At 41.1% G+C, this 16334-nt stretch overlaps 1 protein-coding gene across 10 annotated transcripts in view; it reads right to left on the bottom strand.

The window, feature by feature from the left end:
• The window catches only part of BIRC6 (baculoviral IAP repeat containing 6), a 210366-nt gene extending 194684 nt beyond the window's left edge, over positions 1–15682 (bottom strand). For 5 of the 10 annotated variants that reach the window (XM_043468279.1, XM_043468278.1, XM_043468284.1 and 2 more), the window contains exon 1: positions 15278–15674. In XM_043468279.1, the coding sequence (XP_043324214.1) occupies positions 15278–15602 (325 nt within the window). In that variant the 5' untranslated portion in view covers positions 15603–15674. Of the gene's footprint in view, positions 1–15277 lie in introns of all 10 variants that reach the window. The other 5 variants (XM_043468277.1, XM_043468280.1, XM_043468283.1 and 2 more) reach the window with 3 other exon arrangements.
• Positions 15683–16334: the final 652 nt, after the last annotated feature.

Raw genomic sequence — 16334 nt, 5'->3', positions numbered from 1 at the left:
TGTTTTCTTCTAAGAACTTAATAGTTGTAGCTCTTACATTTAAATCTTTGATCCATTTTGAGTTAATTTTTGTATGTGGTGTTTTGAAAATCTTTGTCTATGGTGTATATGGTTGTATAACCGTAGAATTTCATTCTTTTGCATATGGATATCCAGTTTTCTCAGCACTATTTTTGAAGAGGATGGTCTTGACCTCCATGCCAAGAATTATTTGACCACTTATATAAGGGGTACTTCTGTACTCATTATTCCAAACCAGAACCACACTGTTTTGATTACTATAGCACCATAGTAAAAAAATTTTGAAATCAGGAAGTGTAAGTCCTCCAGCATTTTTTTTTAAATAACACTAGCTATTTGGGGTCCCTTGAGATTCCATACGAATTTTAGAATGGATTTTTTCTATTTCTGCAAAAGTAGTCACTCGGATTTTGATAAGGATTGCAATGAATCTATAAATAGCTTTGGGTAGTATTGACTTTGTAACAATACGGAGTGCTGGCAAGGACGCAGAGCAAGTGTAATTCATAAATGTCTAATCTCAATGCATAATGGTACAGCCATACTAGTTTGACAGTTTCTTATGAAGTTAAACATACACTCACCAAATGGCCATGCAATCCTACTTCTACATATTTACCCTGGAGACATAAAACCTTCATTCACACAAAAATCTGTACTTAGATGTTTATAATAGTTCTATTCATAATTACCAAAAGCACATCCTCCGAAGAGTAACTGACTAAATATGGCTATACATTCATATGACGGAATACTTAGCAATGAAAGGTAACGACCTACAGATACATGCAACAACTTGACTTTCAAAGACAATATGCTATGTGCAACAAGTCAGCATCAAAAAGTTGCACACTAAAGGGTTCCATTTCCACAACATTCTAGAAAAGACAAAACAGTAGAGAGAACAGACCAGTGATTGCCAAAGGTTCAGGGGTGGGGAGGAGGCTGACTACAAAGGGATACCAAAGGAGATACCACAGAGAACTCTTTCAGGTGTTGAAACTGCTCTGTATCCTGACTGTGGTGTCGGTTACATGAATCCATGCATGTATTACTAGTATACACACATAAAAGTCCATTTATTATAATCATTAGTCAAAATTTATTTTTAAATTATACAATAAAAACACAGGAAAATACAATTTTAACGAAGTAAAGGGGGGAAATAGTTCATAACATATCTTACAATAAAAATACATCAAATAATAGAAAAAGGCAAAAAGAACTTGCTGCACACCAAAATGCTAAAACTAACCATCTCTAGGTAATAAAATCATAGGGGGGCTCCTCTTTCCCCAGGTGGTTCAGTGGCAAAGAATCCACCTGCCAATGCAGGAGACGTGGGTTCAATCTCTGAGTTGGGAAGATCCCCTGGAGAAGGGAATGGCAGCCCACTCCAGTATTCTTGCCTGGGAAATCCCATGAACAGAGGAGCCTGGCAACCTACAGTCCATGAGGTCGCAAAAGAGTCAGACACAACTTAGTGACTAAACATCTGATGGTCTATAAGGTAAGTCATTTTTAAAATGGAAATTTTTAAAGGAAGGAAATTGTGGGGTTTTTTAGTTAGTTATCAATCTTAACACCCACATTAAGAAACAGTCAACTCTTTATTAATCATGTGTATTTCTTCAAAACCTGGAAAAGTATTATCAGAAATATATTATCTTTGCCAACTGACACTAGACATTGTAAAAGTCCATGTGCACTGAGATGTCATCAGACTTCAATGCGTAAAATAGTCTATACCATAACATACAAACATAATTCAAAGTCAATAAAAAAGGGTACAAAATTAACGTTTTTTGTTGTTGTTTAGTCTGACTTTTTTGCAAGCCCATGGACTGTAGCTCACCAGGTGTCTCTATCCATGGAACTCTCCAGGCAAGAATACTGGAGTGGGCGCCATTCCTTCTCCAGGGGACCTTCCCAACCCAGAAATCAAACCCGCATCTCCTGCACTGGAGGGCGGATTCTTTACCACTGAGCCACCAAGGAACCCCAAAATTAAAGTTCAGTTTTTATAAAGCTTTTAAAAATTAAAGTTACTGAAAATAAAATCTTTTAACAAAAGTTGCTAATACACTGTTATTATTCAAAGTCAAAATGAGTATCCTATAAAAGAGAACTTGGTGCGAAGAAAATCTGGGAAAGTTCGGTGACAAGGCCTTAAGGAAATGTAGCAAATGTATAAAATACAAAGCAGGGATAGTATTTTCCCAGGCAGGAAAATCAACATCTACCTAAACATGGAAGAGGTTCTCTGAAAGATACAGAATTAAAAGTTCCAATTCTCTCTATTCACTTTATCCAAAACAGTCACCAGGCCACTTATTTTAAATAATCTTAAGTTACCCGACATCAACTGAGAAAAGTTTTGAGATCATAATCACCACTGAAAATTTTCCATGGATGGGACTCAATCATTAAGGACCTACTACTCCCTGCAAGAAACTGTGCCCTTTTCATATGTTTCATTCAATTAACTGTGACAAATTGAACGATATATATATGAAAATTTGTTACAGTTAAACCTCTCAACCGGTCTGCAATATATATGTTACATTCTTCCTTCAGGATTTTGATCTGGCTATAATTAAGTAAAGTTTGGGGACTAATTTCCCCATCTGATATTGCATAAGAACCCTTACGATCTGTATATAAATTCCAGCTGCTACACAAAGTCGCCCATGTGAGAAGCAACTCAGCTGCAAATCAATTCAATTCTACTATTGGAACATGTGTCCTTGTGAATTTCTATTTGGAGCTCATATTTGAAATTATTTTGTTTAACAGAGATGGCACCTTTCTCTGAGACTAGTAATCACACCAATCTCATCACTCCTCATTGAAACTACATTTTAAATAAGTGCAAGTCAAATTCCATCCAAATATGATGAAAATCCATCCAGCTGTTTTTCCCTACTACAGTAACAAGCCAACAGAAACTTCCCCTGGATATCTGCCTTGCTGCTGTCTCACATCACTGGGATCTGCTCAAGTGCCATCTCAGAGAGACTCACCCCCAGACCACACAGTACAAATTTACCCACCACCATCTCATGTCAGTTCTGACTTCTTATAGTGTCTACCATCACCTGCGTGTATGTGTAATACAGCTCTTTTCACTAAATCAGAGCTCTAGGAAAGGACTTTGTTGACAAACAGTAACTTTTTGACACACAGTAACTGTTTTTGAATAAATGAATCATTTTGCATAGTTTTGAAGAACTTTGTGATGTATTAAAACTACGCTCTAAGGCTTCCCTGGGGGCTCAGTGGTAAGGAATCCACCTGCCAATGCTGGAGACACCAGTTCGACCCCTGGCCCCACGAGATCCCACACGCCAGAGCAACCAAGCCCGCGCGCCGCCACTGCTGAGCGCCAGCGTCACAGCCCCTGAAGCCTGCGTTCCCGAGCGCCCGTGCCCTGCAACGAGAAGCCACCGCGATGAGAAGGCCACACACCGCGACGAGAGCAGCCTCTGCTCGCCACAGCTAGAGGAAAACCCCGCTCAACAACGGAGACCCAGCAAAGCCATATGACTTAATGAAATTATATATTTTTAAAAACCCACTAAGCTCTGCTATGATAAAATGTAACATTCCAGTAGTTAGCTTTTTTCTTAATACAACACAAAACAAAGACATTTTAGGCATGAAACAGCTGATCTCCTAGATAATCCCAGCCATTCCTGCCCTCTACAGATGCTTTTTCCCCCTCCTCTCCTCATACTCCCAGTAGGAGCTAACTGTCCCTGCTGCAGCGGCATTTTGGTGAAAAGTATCACAGCACTTAATTGATTAAAAAAAAAAAAAATGCATTACATCAGAAAAGGACAAAAGAAAGCAACAGGAATTTGGCCCTTGGTATAGTCTTGCTTACAAGCATATTTCATTTATAATTTAATTTAATTTACTGTGGGGTAGGTTTTATTAGCAAAGAAACTAACTTGGGAGGTTTTTCTTACAAAACAAAATTAAGGCTAAACAGAATACTATTCAAGCTTCCCTGGTGGCTCAATGGTAAAGAATTCACCTGCCAATGCAGGAGATACAGGTTTGATTCCTGGGTTGGGAAGATCCCCTGAAGAAGAAAATGGCAACCCACTCCAGTATTCTTTCCTGGGAAATCCCATGGACAGAGGAGCCTGGCAGGCTACAGTCCTGGGGTCACCGAAAGAGTCAGACACAGTGACTAAACAACAATAGGATACTATCAATTCAAATAAAATCTCTCATTTATTCCAGGCATATGAAATACATTTGCTCATTTAGGGTTCTAGGTGAAGTTAAAAACTCTAAACCTGGCCTGCACATTAGAATCACCGAGAAAGCTTTAAAAAATTAAAAAAATAAAGACTTAAGTGGCCTTGGGCTCCACTCCAGGTCACTTAAGTTAGAATACTAGAACCCTAGCAGAGTATGTCTTTAAAAACTCTCCTGATGATTCTAAGGAGCAACCAAGGCTGAGAACCACTGCCCTGTACTATCTCCCCAGCCTCCCTTGTCCTTCTTCAACTTCATAAACCAAAGTAAAAGCACAGAAACAAATCATAAAGATTTAAATTCCTGATGCCCACAATAAATCTCAAATAAGACACTTCCATTTGCCCCAACATTTCTACTAATTCCTATAAAAAGTAAACCTAATATTTATCTCTCTAAAACTACATCCCTGATTTAACACACTCAAAATAGACCACAATTATTTCTTTTAGGAACACTGCCCTTGTCACAAACAATTAACTTTATGTAGCAATTAATATATCATTTTTGTCATTTGTACCTCCATTTTCTCCTCTCTATACCCAAAGAGGGTGGCTAACACTGTTGGATCCCTCACATATGAAGTTCAACTTACAAAGAATGTCTACATTCATTATCATATCACATAATAATGTAGCCCGGGGAAGAATTACTAGCCCATTTTAGAGATGGTAACCCAGGGAAGTATCTTGCCAAACCCACCTTTTGCCTGAGGCTCTGCGCAGTACAGTGCACGTTTCAGAGAAGTACCTCCCACCCACCTTCCCACTATTTCTATATATTCCTCTACGGTATGGACTTCACTGGTGGCTCAGACGGTAAAGCGTCTGCCTACAACGTGGGAGACCCGGGTTCAATCGCTCGATTGGGAGGATACCCTGGAGAAGGAAATGGCAACCCACTCCAGTACTCTTGCCTGGAAAATCCCATGGACGCAGGATTCTGGGAGGCTACAGCCCATGGGGTCGCAAAGAGTCGGACACGGCTAAGCGACTTCACTTTCACTTTTTTTTTTCACTTTACAGAAATACATTATTGTTTACATTCTATCTATAGTTATCAAGAACATTCCTAAGGATAGATTCCCAAATGTTCAACAACTTATGTACGGTTATAACTACAGATTTTCAGTTAAACAAGGACATAATACATACAATTTACTTCTGCTTCCTCCAATCCCACTGGAAAGACAGGAAATAATTAAAGATGGCATTAAACAAGCCCACAAAGACAAAAAGACCAAGGAGATGATAACAACAAAATTTCTGAAGCTGGAGTACAGGCAGAAGACTGTTAATTGATCTGTTTCCCCATAAAAAATGTCAAGGCTAAGCCAGCAATGAGGAAAGCTCAAAGTATGTGTGTTGTAGTATTTTTCAAATTACACAGATAATAAGACATCTACAATAAAAACTTAAAAGTAGCAGCTTTTTGCTGTATTTTCTCAATTAATGCTAAAAACATACCTATCATAATAGAGCCCTACATTTTTTACCATAAACTGGGAGTTCTTGTACTTAAAAGTATAGAAGCCATAGCTTCCATAGGACCAAGGAGGACCAAGTCCAAGATCCTCAGTCTATCCCATCACTCCCTTCCTCATGCTTTGCACTGTAATACTAAACTGCTTATAACAAATATTACCTGCTTCATGCATCTACTTCCTCATGCTATTTCCTCTACCTAGCCAACTTCACTTCTTTCAAGTCTCAGCTGAGCTGTCACCTCTTCTAGACAGCTTTTCAAAATTGGGGAAAGAGTGGATTAAAAATTCATCTTATTATCCCCATATGGCAAACACTTATTGAAATGAATTATGTAATTAAAAACACCAATACAAAAAGTAACATTTATTGAGTTCTTACGGTGGGTCAAATAATATCTACATGTATCAATTTACTTAACATCTTTCCAACAACCAAATGAGTTGGGTACTAATTATTAAGTGCAGAGGGAGGTTAAGCATCTTGCTTTAGGGCACAGCTAATAAGTGATGAATCACAGACTGAAACTCAATCTGGCTTCGGAGCCAATATTCTTAACCATAGACTAGGCTTTCTCTATAAATGTCAATGCCTTCCAAACCTGTATTCCCAAATCTTCACACTTCATTTATTTCCAAATCTTCAAGTTGAATTTCCAAATGGCTCCTAGCCATCTCTTCCGGGATGTCCTTCAAGAACCTCAAAATTAGCACAACTGAAATCACTATGTCCCCCTTGTTCCTCAGCATATGCCAACAAAAGCTACTCACCATACCTTCTTGTACTGCTATTCAGGTTAATTCATTCAACCAGTCACCCAAAGTAGAAATCGAAGTCTGAATAACTGCCACCTTGTCAATTCCTCTCATCCCTACATTCACCGAATTATATTGTTTCTATCTCTCAAACTAATTTACATGCAGCTCTCACCACTTTTCACACCTGAGCATTAGCTTGGAATCTCTCTTCAAAACAAATCTGATTGTGTCTTAACCTATAAAGGCTGCCTACCACTGACACCAAGTCCAAAGTTCTTAGCAAAACGTATTATGATCTTGTATTTGCCAATCTCTCAGCTTCAACTCTAACCATCCAACCTCTACCCCCCTTCCCTCAAAACTTCCCTGAATTTAATATGTTTTTAAAGACCTAACTGTCTCTGTGTAAGCATGCACCTTAGCCTAGGATATCCCTCCTACTATCTCATCTTCCCAAACTGATCATAAAGGCAACATTCTTTGAGAAGCCTTCTCAGATTGAAGAAACTCCCTTCTCTATACTCACATAATCTGCACATCTATATTTTATTAAGAGTACTCACGCTAAAATGGCTTACCTGAAAATATCACCAAGCATGTATTCAAAAGTCAAAAGGCTGCCTTATTTTGTGCCCCCATGCCTACCACACGTTCAATAATGTATCAAATCACCAGGCTCTTTTAACAATTTCAAGTCCAAAATCAATTAACTTACATAAGTTACCTCTCTTGTAATACAAAATTATTACTCGTATGTTAATCCTTTTATCTTTTAGATTTCATTGGTCCCATTTCCACACACGTGAAAAACTGGAAGAAAAAAAAATACTGCAATTTCAACAGAATGCCTGTAGTAAAATCATCTACTACATCAGCAAACTTTCAAATGGCCACTGCTACAAGAATATTTACAGAGCACATACTATATACCCTGGAGGAGGAAATGGCAACCCACTCCAGTATGCTTGCCTAGAAAATCCCATGGACAAGTCTGGCGGGCTACGGCAGTTCGCAGGGTCAACAGAGTCGGACAGGACTTAATGAGTGCACACTGCTATGTATCAGGCACTGTTCTACACGTTTAACATATATTAGCTCACTCCAATTCTCACAACCACTTTATGAGGTAGGTAACTTTTAATGTTCATTTTATTGATGAACTTCAAGATCAAACAGAACCAAGACTAAAGCTCAAACTATTTAGCTCCAGAAATTGATTTCTTACACTGCCTCTGATTAATAAGTCTAAAACTACTAAAACAAAGACTACAATAAATTCTTTCTTAGAGCGAAACCATCTTTGTGTGTTGAACAGTTTAGAAAATGTGGGAGGCAAATGTTAAAAATTTGGGTAAATATACAGGATATTCAAAACTCAGAAAAATCTTTTTTTAAGAATATTAATTTAAAAAAAAAAAAGAATATTAATTCATGGGACTTCCCTGGCGATCCAGTGGTTAAGACTCAGCGCTACCAATGCAGGGAGTGTGGGTTTGATCCCTGGACAAGGAACTAAGATCCCACAAGCTGTGCACTAAGGCCAAAAAAACCAAACAAAGCAAACAAACATGAATATTAATTCACTCTAATTATAGAAAATGTTTTGCTAATAAAACACCAAATCTTTGACATATGTCATCAGGTAGTATTACTAAAGTCAGTCAACTGAAACAGAGACAAGTACACAGTCACAGTCCACAAAGATATTTGCTGAATTAAGTTTTTATAAAGAACTCAGATGGGCTTCCCAGGTGGCGCTAGTATAAAGAGCCCACCTACCAATGCAGGAGACTTAAGAGACCTGAGTTTATTCCTGGGTCAGGAAGATCCCCTGGAGGAGGGCAGGGCAACCCACTCCAGTATTCTTGTTTGGAAAGTTCCATGGACAGAGGAGCCTGGTGGGCTACAGTCCATGGGGTCACAAAGAATCAAACATGACTGAGGCAACTTAACATGCAAGGAACTTGAATGCATCCAGAACACAACTATCTTGTAGGGCTGTTGAAGTCCCAACTCTATAACATGTTTATAACTGAGACTAGGAAGACTTCATGTACTCAAATTAATCAGGAAATAGGAAATGATCTGTATCATTTACAATTTCCAAAAACTGAGATCTACAGGAAGATGCTGCATTTCACCCAAATTAACACATACCCAATTCAGAAGTAGTAAAAAAAAATATTTCTGCAAAACCTGTATGTAGGTCTAGAACCAACAGTTAAAACCGGACATGGAACAACGATTCAAAATTGGGAAAGGACTACGTCAAGGCTGTATACTGTCACCCTGCTTATTTAACTTATATGCAGAGTACATCATACAAAATGTCAGGCTGGATGAAGCACAAGCTGGAATCAAGACTGTTGGGAGAAATATCAATAACCTCAGATATGCAGATGATACCACCTTTATGACAAAAAGCAACAAGGAACTCAAGAGCCTCTTGATGAAGGTGAAAGAGGAAGATGAAAAAGCTGGCTTAAAACTCAACATTCAAAAAACTAAGATCATGGCATCCAGTTCCATCATTTCATGTCAAATAGATGGGGAAACAATGGAAACAGTGACAGACTTTATTTTCTTGGGCTCCAAAATCACTGCAGATGGTGACAGCAGCCATGAAATTAAAAGATGCCTGCTCCTTGGAAGAAAAGCGATGACCAACCTAGACAGCATATTAAAAAGCAGATACATTACTTTGCCCACAAAGGTCCATCCAGTCAAAGCTATGGTTTTTCCAGGGATCATGTACAAATGTAAGAAGTGGACCATAAAGAAGGCTGAGTGTCAAACAATTGATGCTTTTGAACTGTGGTGCTGGAGAAGACTCATGAGAGTCCCTTGGACTGCAAGGAGATTCAACCAATCAATCCTAAAGAAAATCAGTCCTGAATACTCATTGGAAGGACTGATGCTGAAGCTCCGATACTTAGGTCACCTGAGGCGAAGAGCCAACTCATTAGAAAAGAATCTGATGCTGTGAAAGATTGAGGGCAAGAGCAGAAAGGGACAAGAGAGGATGAGGTGGTTGGATGGCATCATGGAGTCAATGGACATGAATTTCAGACAACTCCGGGAGATGGGAAGACTGGCATGCTGCAGTCCATGGGGTCACAAGTCAGACATGACTGAGCGACTGAACAACAACAAAGAGGTGATAAATATGAGTTTCATCCATACAATTTATTTCCTGAGGACTCTGCAAGCTAACCTAATTAATTTTCTATATTCCAAGACTTCTTGGAGCAGATAGCTCTGGGTTCTAATTCTGAACAGGAAGCCATCATACCAGACAAAAATGGTAAATCACAAAAAAAATTTCTAAGAAGTTCAAATCTGGGGTTAAGTTCAAAAGATTAAACAGAATATCAAAATGGTTTAAGTTAAAAAAAAAAGACAGAAAGAGATTTACAAATAAATAAAAAACATTTTTGAACAGTAAACACTATTCTGAGCACTTTACATGCATTTAATCATCACAATTAATACAATTATCACTCCCATTTTGCAAATGAAGAAAGCAAAAAAGAAACATTAAGTAACTCAGAGAGGAAAAAACAAAACAGAAACTAGGATCTTAACTAGGATCTTGCTCCTTCCTGTTATGCTAAATGACATCAGTTAAAGAGAGGGACATATCTAGTAATAGAAAAAACAAGTTTTTTTTTTTTTTTTACTATGACTCTACATAGCCAAGTGGTGTATGTAGAGCTATTTTGATTTTTATAACCTAAAGTCCACGAGTAAGCATATGAAATCATGTTCAACATCATATGTCATTAGGGAATTACAAACTAGAACACTGAGATACCACTACACACCTATCAGAGGAGCAGCAATTCCAAACACTAACAACATCAAAGCTGATGAAGATGTAAAGCAATAGAACTCTCATATGTGGCTTCTGGAAATGCAAAATGGTACCGCCACTTTAGAAGACAGTTTGGTAATTTATTATAAAACTAAACATACTCCTGCCATAGGCTCCAGCAGTCATGATCCTTGGTACGTACCCAAATGGACTGAAAACTTCTGTATACACAAATGCCTAGACCCAGATATTTATAGCAGCTTTATTCATAACTGTCACAAACTGGAAGCAACCAAGATATCCTTCAGTAGGTGAATGGACAAACTGTGGTACATCCAGACAATGTAATATATTATTCAGTGCTAAAAGGAAATAACCTATCAAGCTACAGAAAGACATAGAAGAAACTTAAATTTGTATTATTAAGTGAAAGAAGCCATACTGAAAAGGCTACATACTATATGACTTTCTAGAAATGGCAAAACTATGGAGACAATAAAAAGATCAATAGTTGTCAGAGAGTAGGAGGGGTGAATAGGCAGAGTAAGGGTTTTTTAATGAGACTATATTCACAATATGTCATATATAGTCAGAACCCATAGAATGTACAAGGGTGAACCCTAACAGAAACTACGGACTTTAGGTGATGATGACGCACTAATGCAGGTTCACTGACTGTAACAAACACACCAGTGAGGTCTGATGTTGACAATGAAGGGAATGGAGGCAGAATATGGGAACTCTGTACTCTCTGCTCAGTTTTACTATGAACCTGAAACCACTCTCAAAAAAAAAAAATCTACTTATGAAAGAAAGGGAAAAAACCCCAAAACCAAAGAAAGTGTTTACAGAGCAGTTAAAAAGAAGCATCCATTTAACATACTCATTAGTATACATACAGCAAGTAAAAAATATTTATTAAAATATTGTACTAGGCGACCTGTTGAGGGGATATAAACAAGTAGACAAGGCTCCTTCCCACTAGGAGTTTGAAATATAGTTAGGCAGACATCATATTTTCACACACAACTAAATAAGATGAAATTTAAATAGTTCAAGACAGGAAACATATCACAAACAGCTAAGTTGTCAAATTACTAAAATAGGCATTAATAGGACAATGTGCTTAGGGGTTCAGTAGATTATTTCGGGCAAAAAGAATTAGGAAGTTAAAGGTATGCTCTAGGTCCTGAAATTGGGGTAAGATTCATCTAATTTTCTGGAGGGAACTGGTGAATTCTAAGAAGGAGTAAAATTACTGCAGTTAGAAAATAAAATTAAATGGCTGATTCATATCAATGTATGACAAAACCCACTGAAATGTTGTGAAGTAATTAGCCTCCAACTAATAAAAAAATTAAAAAATTTAAAAAAAAAAGAAAAGAAAATTAAATGAACCAGTTTCACAGAACAAAATGGGGAGACAAGACCAGAAAGACAGGTAAAATCCAGATTATGGAGGTCACTGAAAGCCAGATTCAGAAATCTTAACCCTGGGTTGGGAAGAACCCCTGGAGAAGGAAATGGCCACCCACTCCCATATTCTTACCTGGAGAATCCCATGGATGGGGAGTGGGGTGGTGTCTGGTGGACTATGGTCTATGGGGTCGCAAAGAGTCAGACACGACTGAGCAACTAACACACTTGTGAAAACACCAGCAAAGAGCAAATGTTTGCCTAACTAAGTATATATTGATGACTCTTAGTCTAATGAAAAGTGTATTTATAAATATTTTATGTGAGAGACATATAATTTGAAGACAGACAGTAGTCAACAGTAGTAGTTAAAAATTCACCATCATTGAAACTTGAGCCTATTACACAGAGTGAAGTAAGTCAGAAAGAAAAACACCAATACAGTATATTAATGCATATATATGGAATTTAGAAAGATGATAATGATGACCCTATATGCGAGACAGCAGAAGAGACAAAGATGTAAAGAACAGATGTTTGGACTTGGTGAGAAAGTGAGGGTGCGATGATATGAGAGAATAGCATTGAAACATGTATATTATCACATGTGAAACAGATTGCCAGTACACGTTTGATGCATGAGACAGGGTGCTCAGGGCTGGTGCACTGGGATGACCCTGAGGAATGGGATGGGGAGGGAGGTGAGGGGGGGGTTCAGGATGGGGAACACATGTACACCCATGGCTGATTCATGTGAATGTATGGCAAAAACCACCACAATATTGTAAAGTAATTAGCTTCCAATTAAAATTAATTAATTAAAAAAATAAAAATAAAATAAAAAATTCACCATCATTGCCATACAAGTGAATACATATACATACAAGCCCTGCTCCCACTTTTCGATTTCCAGTCTACACCAACAGGTTACCCATAACCCCATAAACTGAACCCATCCGTAAGTCTACACTCTCACCCAATAAAGCTCTATATGTTTACATCACTCCATATCCCCTTACCCAAAGATGTCTTTCCTCTGGGGGTAGAAGAGTAGGTGGCTCCCTGCCCATGAACTGGATGGGTCATGTTAGGACCACGGTTACTCATGGCACTTTCTCCTCATTCTACTGACAGAACTGTCACCCTCTATTCATTATTAAAAGCAAACCTACCAAGTACGTACATGTTCAAGGCAAAACATAAAATCCCTCATTCCTTGGCCAACCATCTGAAGACACAACACAAAGAGGACCCTATACAACTTCTGATCATTATTATTGATCACCCGCATTTCTCATATATGAAAACATTTCTGAGTTTTTCCATTGTTACTTTTAAACCTGCTTTATAATCCTTCTGTTTTTCCATAAACTCTTCTACGTAATTCTAAACACATATTACTCAATTCTCAATGCATATCCATCCACTGTTGTATCCGTTTCCATACTTCCCAATTAAATGTTCCAACCTACCTCAACTAAGTTATCCCAAATCAATGCTATAGTTTATGTATTTACCTTTATACTTACATTATGTACCCAAAGCCCTCCCCGTTAGCAATCTACCACGTGAGTGACTGTTTTCTTCCCTTTTCACGAACAGGCACATTCATTTACGTCCAATTTCCCCAATCATTTATAACTAACTCTGGCACATACAACCTTTCTGAAATATGGCCTCCAGACAAAAAAACACCCCTTAAGAGTCCTCTTTCTATTGAAAACATTTTAAGACTTTGTTAAAAAGACTTTTTACAGAAATACAAATACATACACTATGATACTAATTGAAAGTTTAAAATCATGAAAGACACCAATAGATACTGTTTAAAAATAAAGGTATATACTAAAAAACATAAAGACATGTATAAAAAGAGAGAACAGGAGGAATGCAATCCAGGAGGGACACAGAAAACTTCAACACTGTTTGCAATGTTTTATTTTTTTAATTAAGAGTCTGGAATACATGGTTGTTTGTCACAACTGTTCTTTATACCTTTTCAGGTGCGGAATACATTTAAGTGAGTTCAAGAAGAAAGAAATCCAACTATTGATGAGAAGTACCCTCCCATACAGAGTGACAAGCTGTTATGTCCAAGTTGCCGTGAATGCTCATTGCTACATCTGGGACACCACTTTTGTACTTTACCTAAGCCAAGAAAAGAAAAATCACAAGGCTACAATACAAACTTTCTTAGATATATTTTACATGTGTTTCAGATTTATTTTCTATGGCTATCCAAATCCATTTCTTTCACAAAGCTCACATCAACAAAAATTAAATCCTTTAACTCTGTATCTCTAAATTGCCATTTACTCTTAAGTGCCTAGCAGTAAATCAGAATAACCACCTTATTTGGCGCTGTTAAAATACAAGTGAGTTGGTAAGACCACGTAACTACTCCCACTTGGCTAAATGCGAACAGTCATGTACATTACACTCTGTGCAGGAGTCTAACTCGTATACTAACTTTTCAGTCTCGATTTGTAACATCTAAATTAAGCCACCCATCATTCAACCGCAAATGAAATGTCGATTCACCAAAACGTAACCTTGCCAGGACAACTCCAAAACACCCTCCTACAACCCGTCGAGCGTTCACCTCTCGCATCCTCAAAGTCCCGTCCCTGGACCAAGGTTTACAGCAGCCAGAACTGGTCTCCTCCACCGCTGAGCCTCACACATGCCCCCTTATCCCAACTCTTGGCTCGCAGTGGTAAAACCAGCAGAGAGCGCCGGAAGTTTCACCTCATTACGAACCCAAAGGAATCTACAGCTCAGACACCGCAGGTGCTGAGTTTCTCGTCCCTGGGGGGTAGAAGGCGGAAGCCCCGAACCAGGGAACAAGGGCCAGTCTTCCACGGCGTCCGCCCGAGCCCTAAAGCGGTCGATGGAACAGTTCAGGCAGCCGGCCCTCCTACTTCCCTCCCCGCCCCCACTCCAGGCCCACCCAACCCCCACGCCGGGCGCGAAGCCTGCCGTACATCCCAGCACCTGCGGGTCCCAGGAACAGGCGCGGATCCTCTTCTCTCCACGAGAGGCGAGGGCTTGGATGCCGGCTCGGACGCTTGCCTCTGGCCACCGGCCTCTCAAGTCCGGACCAACCCTGCAACCCTTTCGCTTTCTGATCTAACAGAAACTGTACCGACACCCTCTCCAGGACCTAGCCCGGAGCCTGGGCTTCTCCGGTGCCGAGCTCTTAGGCCTCCTCACGTCTCCCAGAGGACCAACCCACACCGGACGCTCAAAGCCCGAAAGGCAACTCCCACCACTCCCCGTCTCGCCCGTCTTTCCTTCCCAGCTGCAGCCGCTGAAACAGCCAACTTCTAAGATCCTCCTCCATCAGTTTCCCGGCCTCCCTTCACAGCCAGGCCTGAGCCCCCAGCCCTGCCCTCCGCCGCTCCCCTCCTCCGGAGGCCGAGCCCCGGGGCTGGGCGGCTTCCTTCCCCGGCATCCCGGGGCCCGGCTCCCCCCGCGGCGGGCCCGGCCCCCGCCCGGCGTTGCCGCACACTCACCGCTGAGAGCCGAGGCCTGCAGGGTGGCCCCTGAGGTGCCGTCGATGACTTTGATGGTCCCGCGACTGGTCACGGCCAGGATGGCGTTGAGCGCCGGGTGGTAGGAGAGGCTGTGCAGCCCGTCGGCGTCGCAGCGCATGCAGCCGTCCCGCAGCACCAGCCACTCGGAGACCCCGGCCGCTCCCGCCCCCGCCGCCGAGGAGCAGCCCGGGCCAGAGGCCGCAGCAGCCGCAGCCGCCATCTTCCGGCCTGCGCTCAGCACAATCACACTGGGAAGCGGCTCAGTGACAGTCCCGGGAGGTGCAGCACCACCACCAGTCACCATCCGGGGCCAGGGGGCAAGCAGAGCGCGTTAGCCGGAAGTGAAGTCAGGCGCCGGCACGCAAGTGGGACGTCGGCCGCGCGCCCGGAGGGGCCAAGCTCGGAGGGAGGCTGGCGGGGGAGGGGGAAAGGGAGCGAGAGAGGCGGGACCCGGGATGGGACCGGGAGGCGGGCGGCCGGAGCATGCGCGGGAGGGAGAGCGCGTGCCACGCGCCGCTGGTCCAGCCAGCTCCGTGTCCGCAACGTCCCAGTTTTTTTTTCCGAGCCCGGGGAGTGGCCGCGGCCTGGACTCCGCCCAGCTCCCCTAATCCGGACCGGGGCGGGGTGGGTGGGTGGAGAGCAGGGCTTTGGGATGTGTATTTCCGCTAGGCGGGGACCCCGGACCGTGCGACTTGGCTGAGACGCCTTGAGGCCCCTTGCTGCGGTTCCACCTCTGCCTGGACGGTTCCCAGCACGCGCGGTGCAGCTGTTTGGCTGTGGCCCAAAGGAGACCTCCTGTCTGGGCCTCTGCTCAGCAATCTGAAAAACTTCTAGTCTGGATTTGGAGAAATCAAACGACCTCCCCAAATCCACGCGTATTTTGTTAAACCAAAGGACCAGTCTGAATGTAGCTGGGGGTGTCCTTCCAAAACAGTTTTTTAAGCCTCAAAACACAAGCTGAAACTGTAAAAGCTACCATTTCTAAGATTTTCCTCTCTCAAGACTCATTTTGGAACAAACTTCTACATTAAATGTT

Source organism: Cervus canadensis, chromosome 5 (genome assembly GCF_019320065.1).
Source record: "Cervus canadensis isolate Bull #8, Minnesota chromosome 5, ASM1932006v1, whole genome shotgun sequence".
In the NCBI taxonomy this organism is placed as follows: Eukaryota; Metazoa; Chordata; class Mammalia; order Artiodactyla; family Cervidae; genus Cervus; species Cervus canadensis.
The sequence above is the reverse complement of the archived record's forward strand: the minus strand, read 5'-3'. Positions and strand labels throughout refer to the sequence as shown.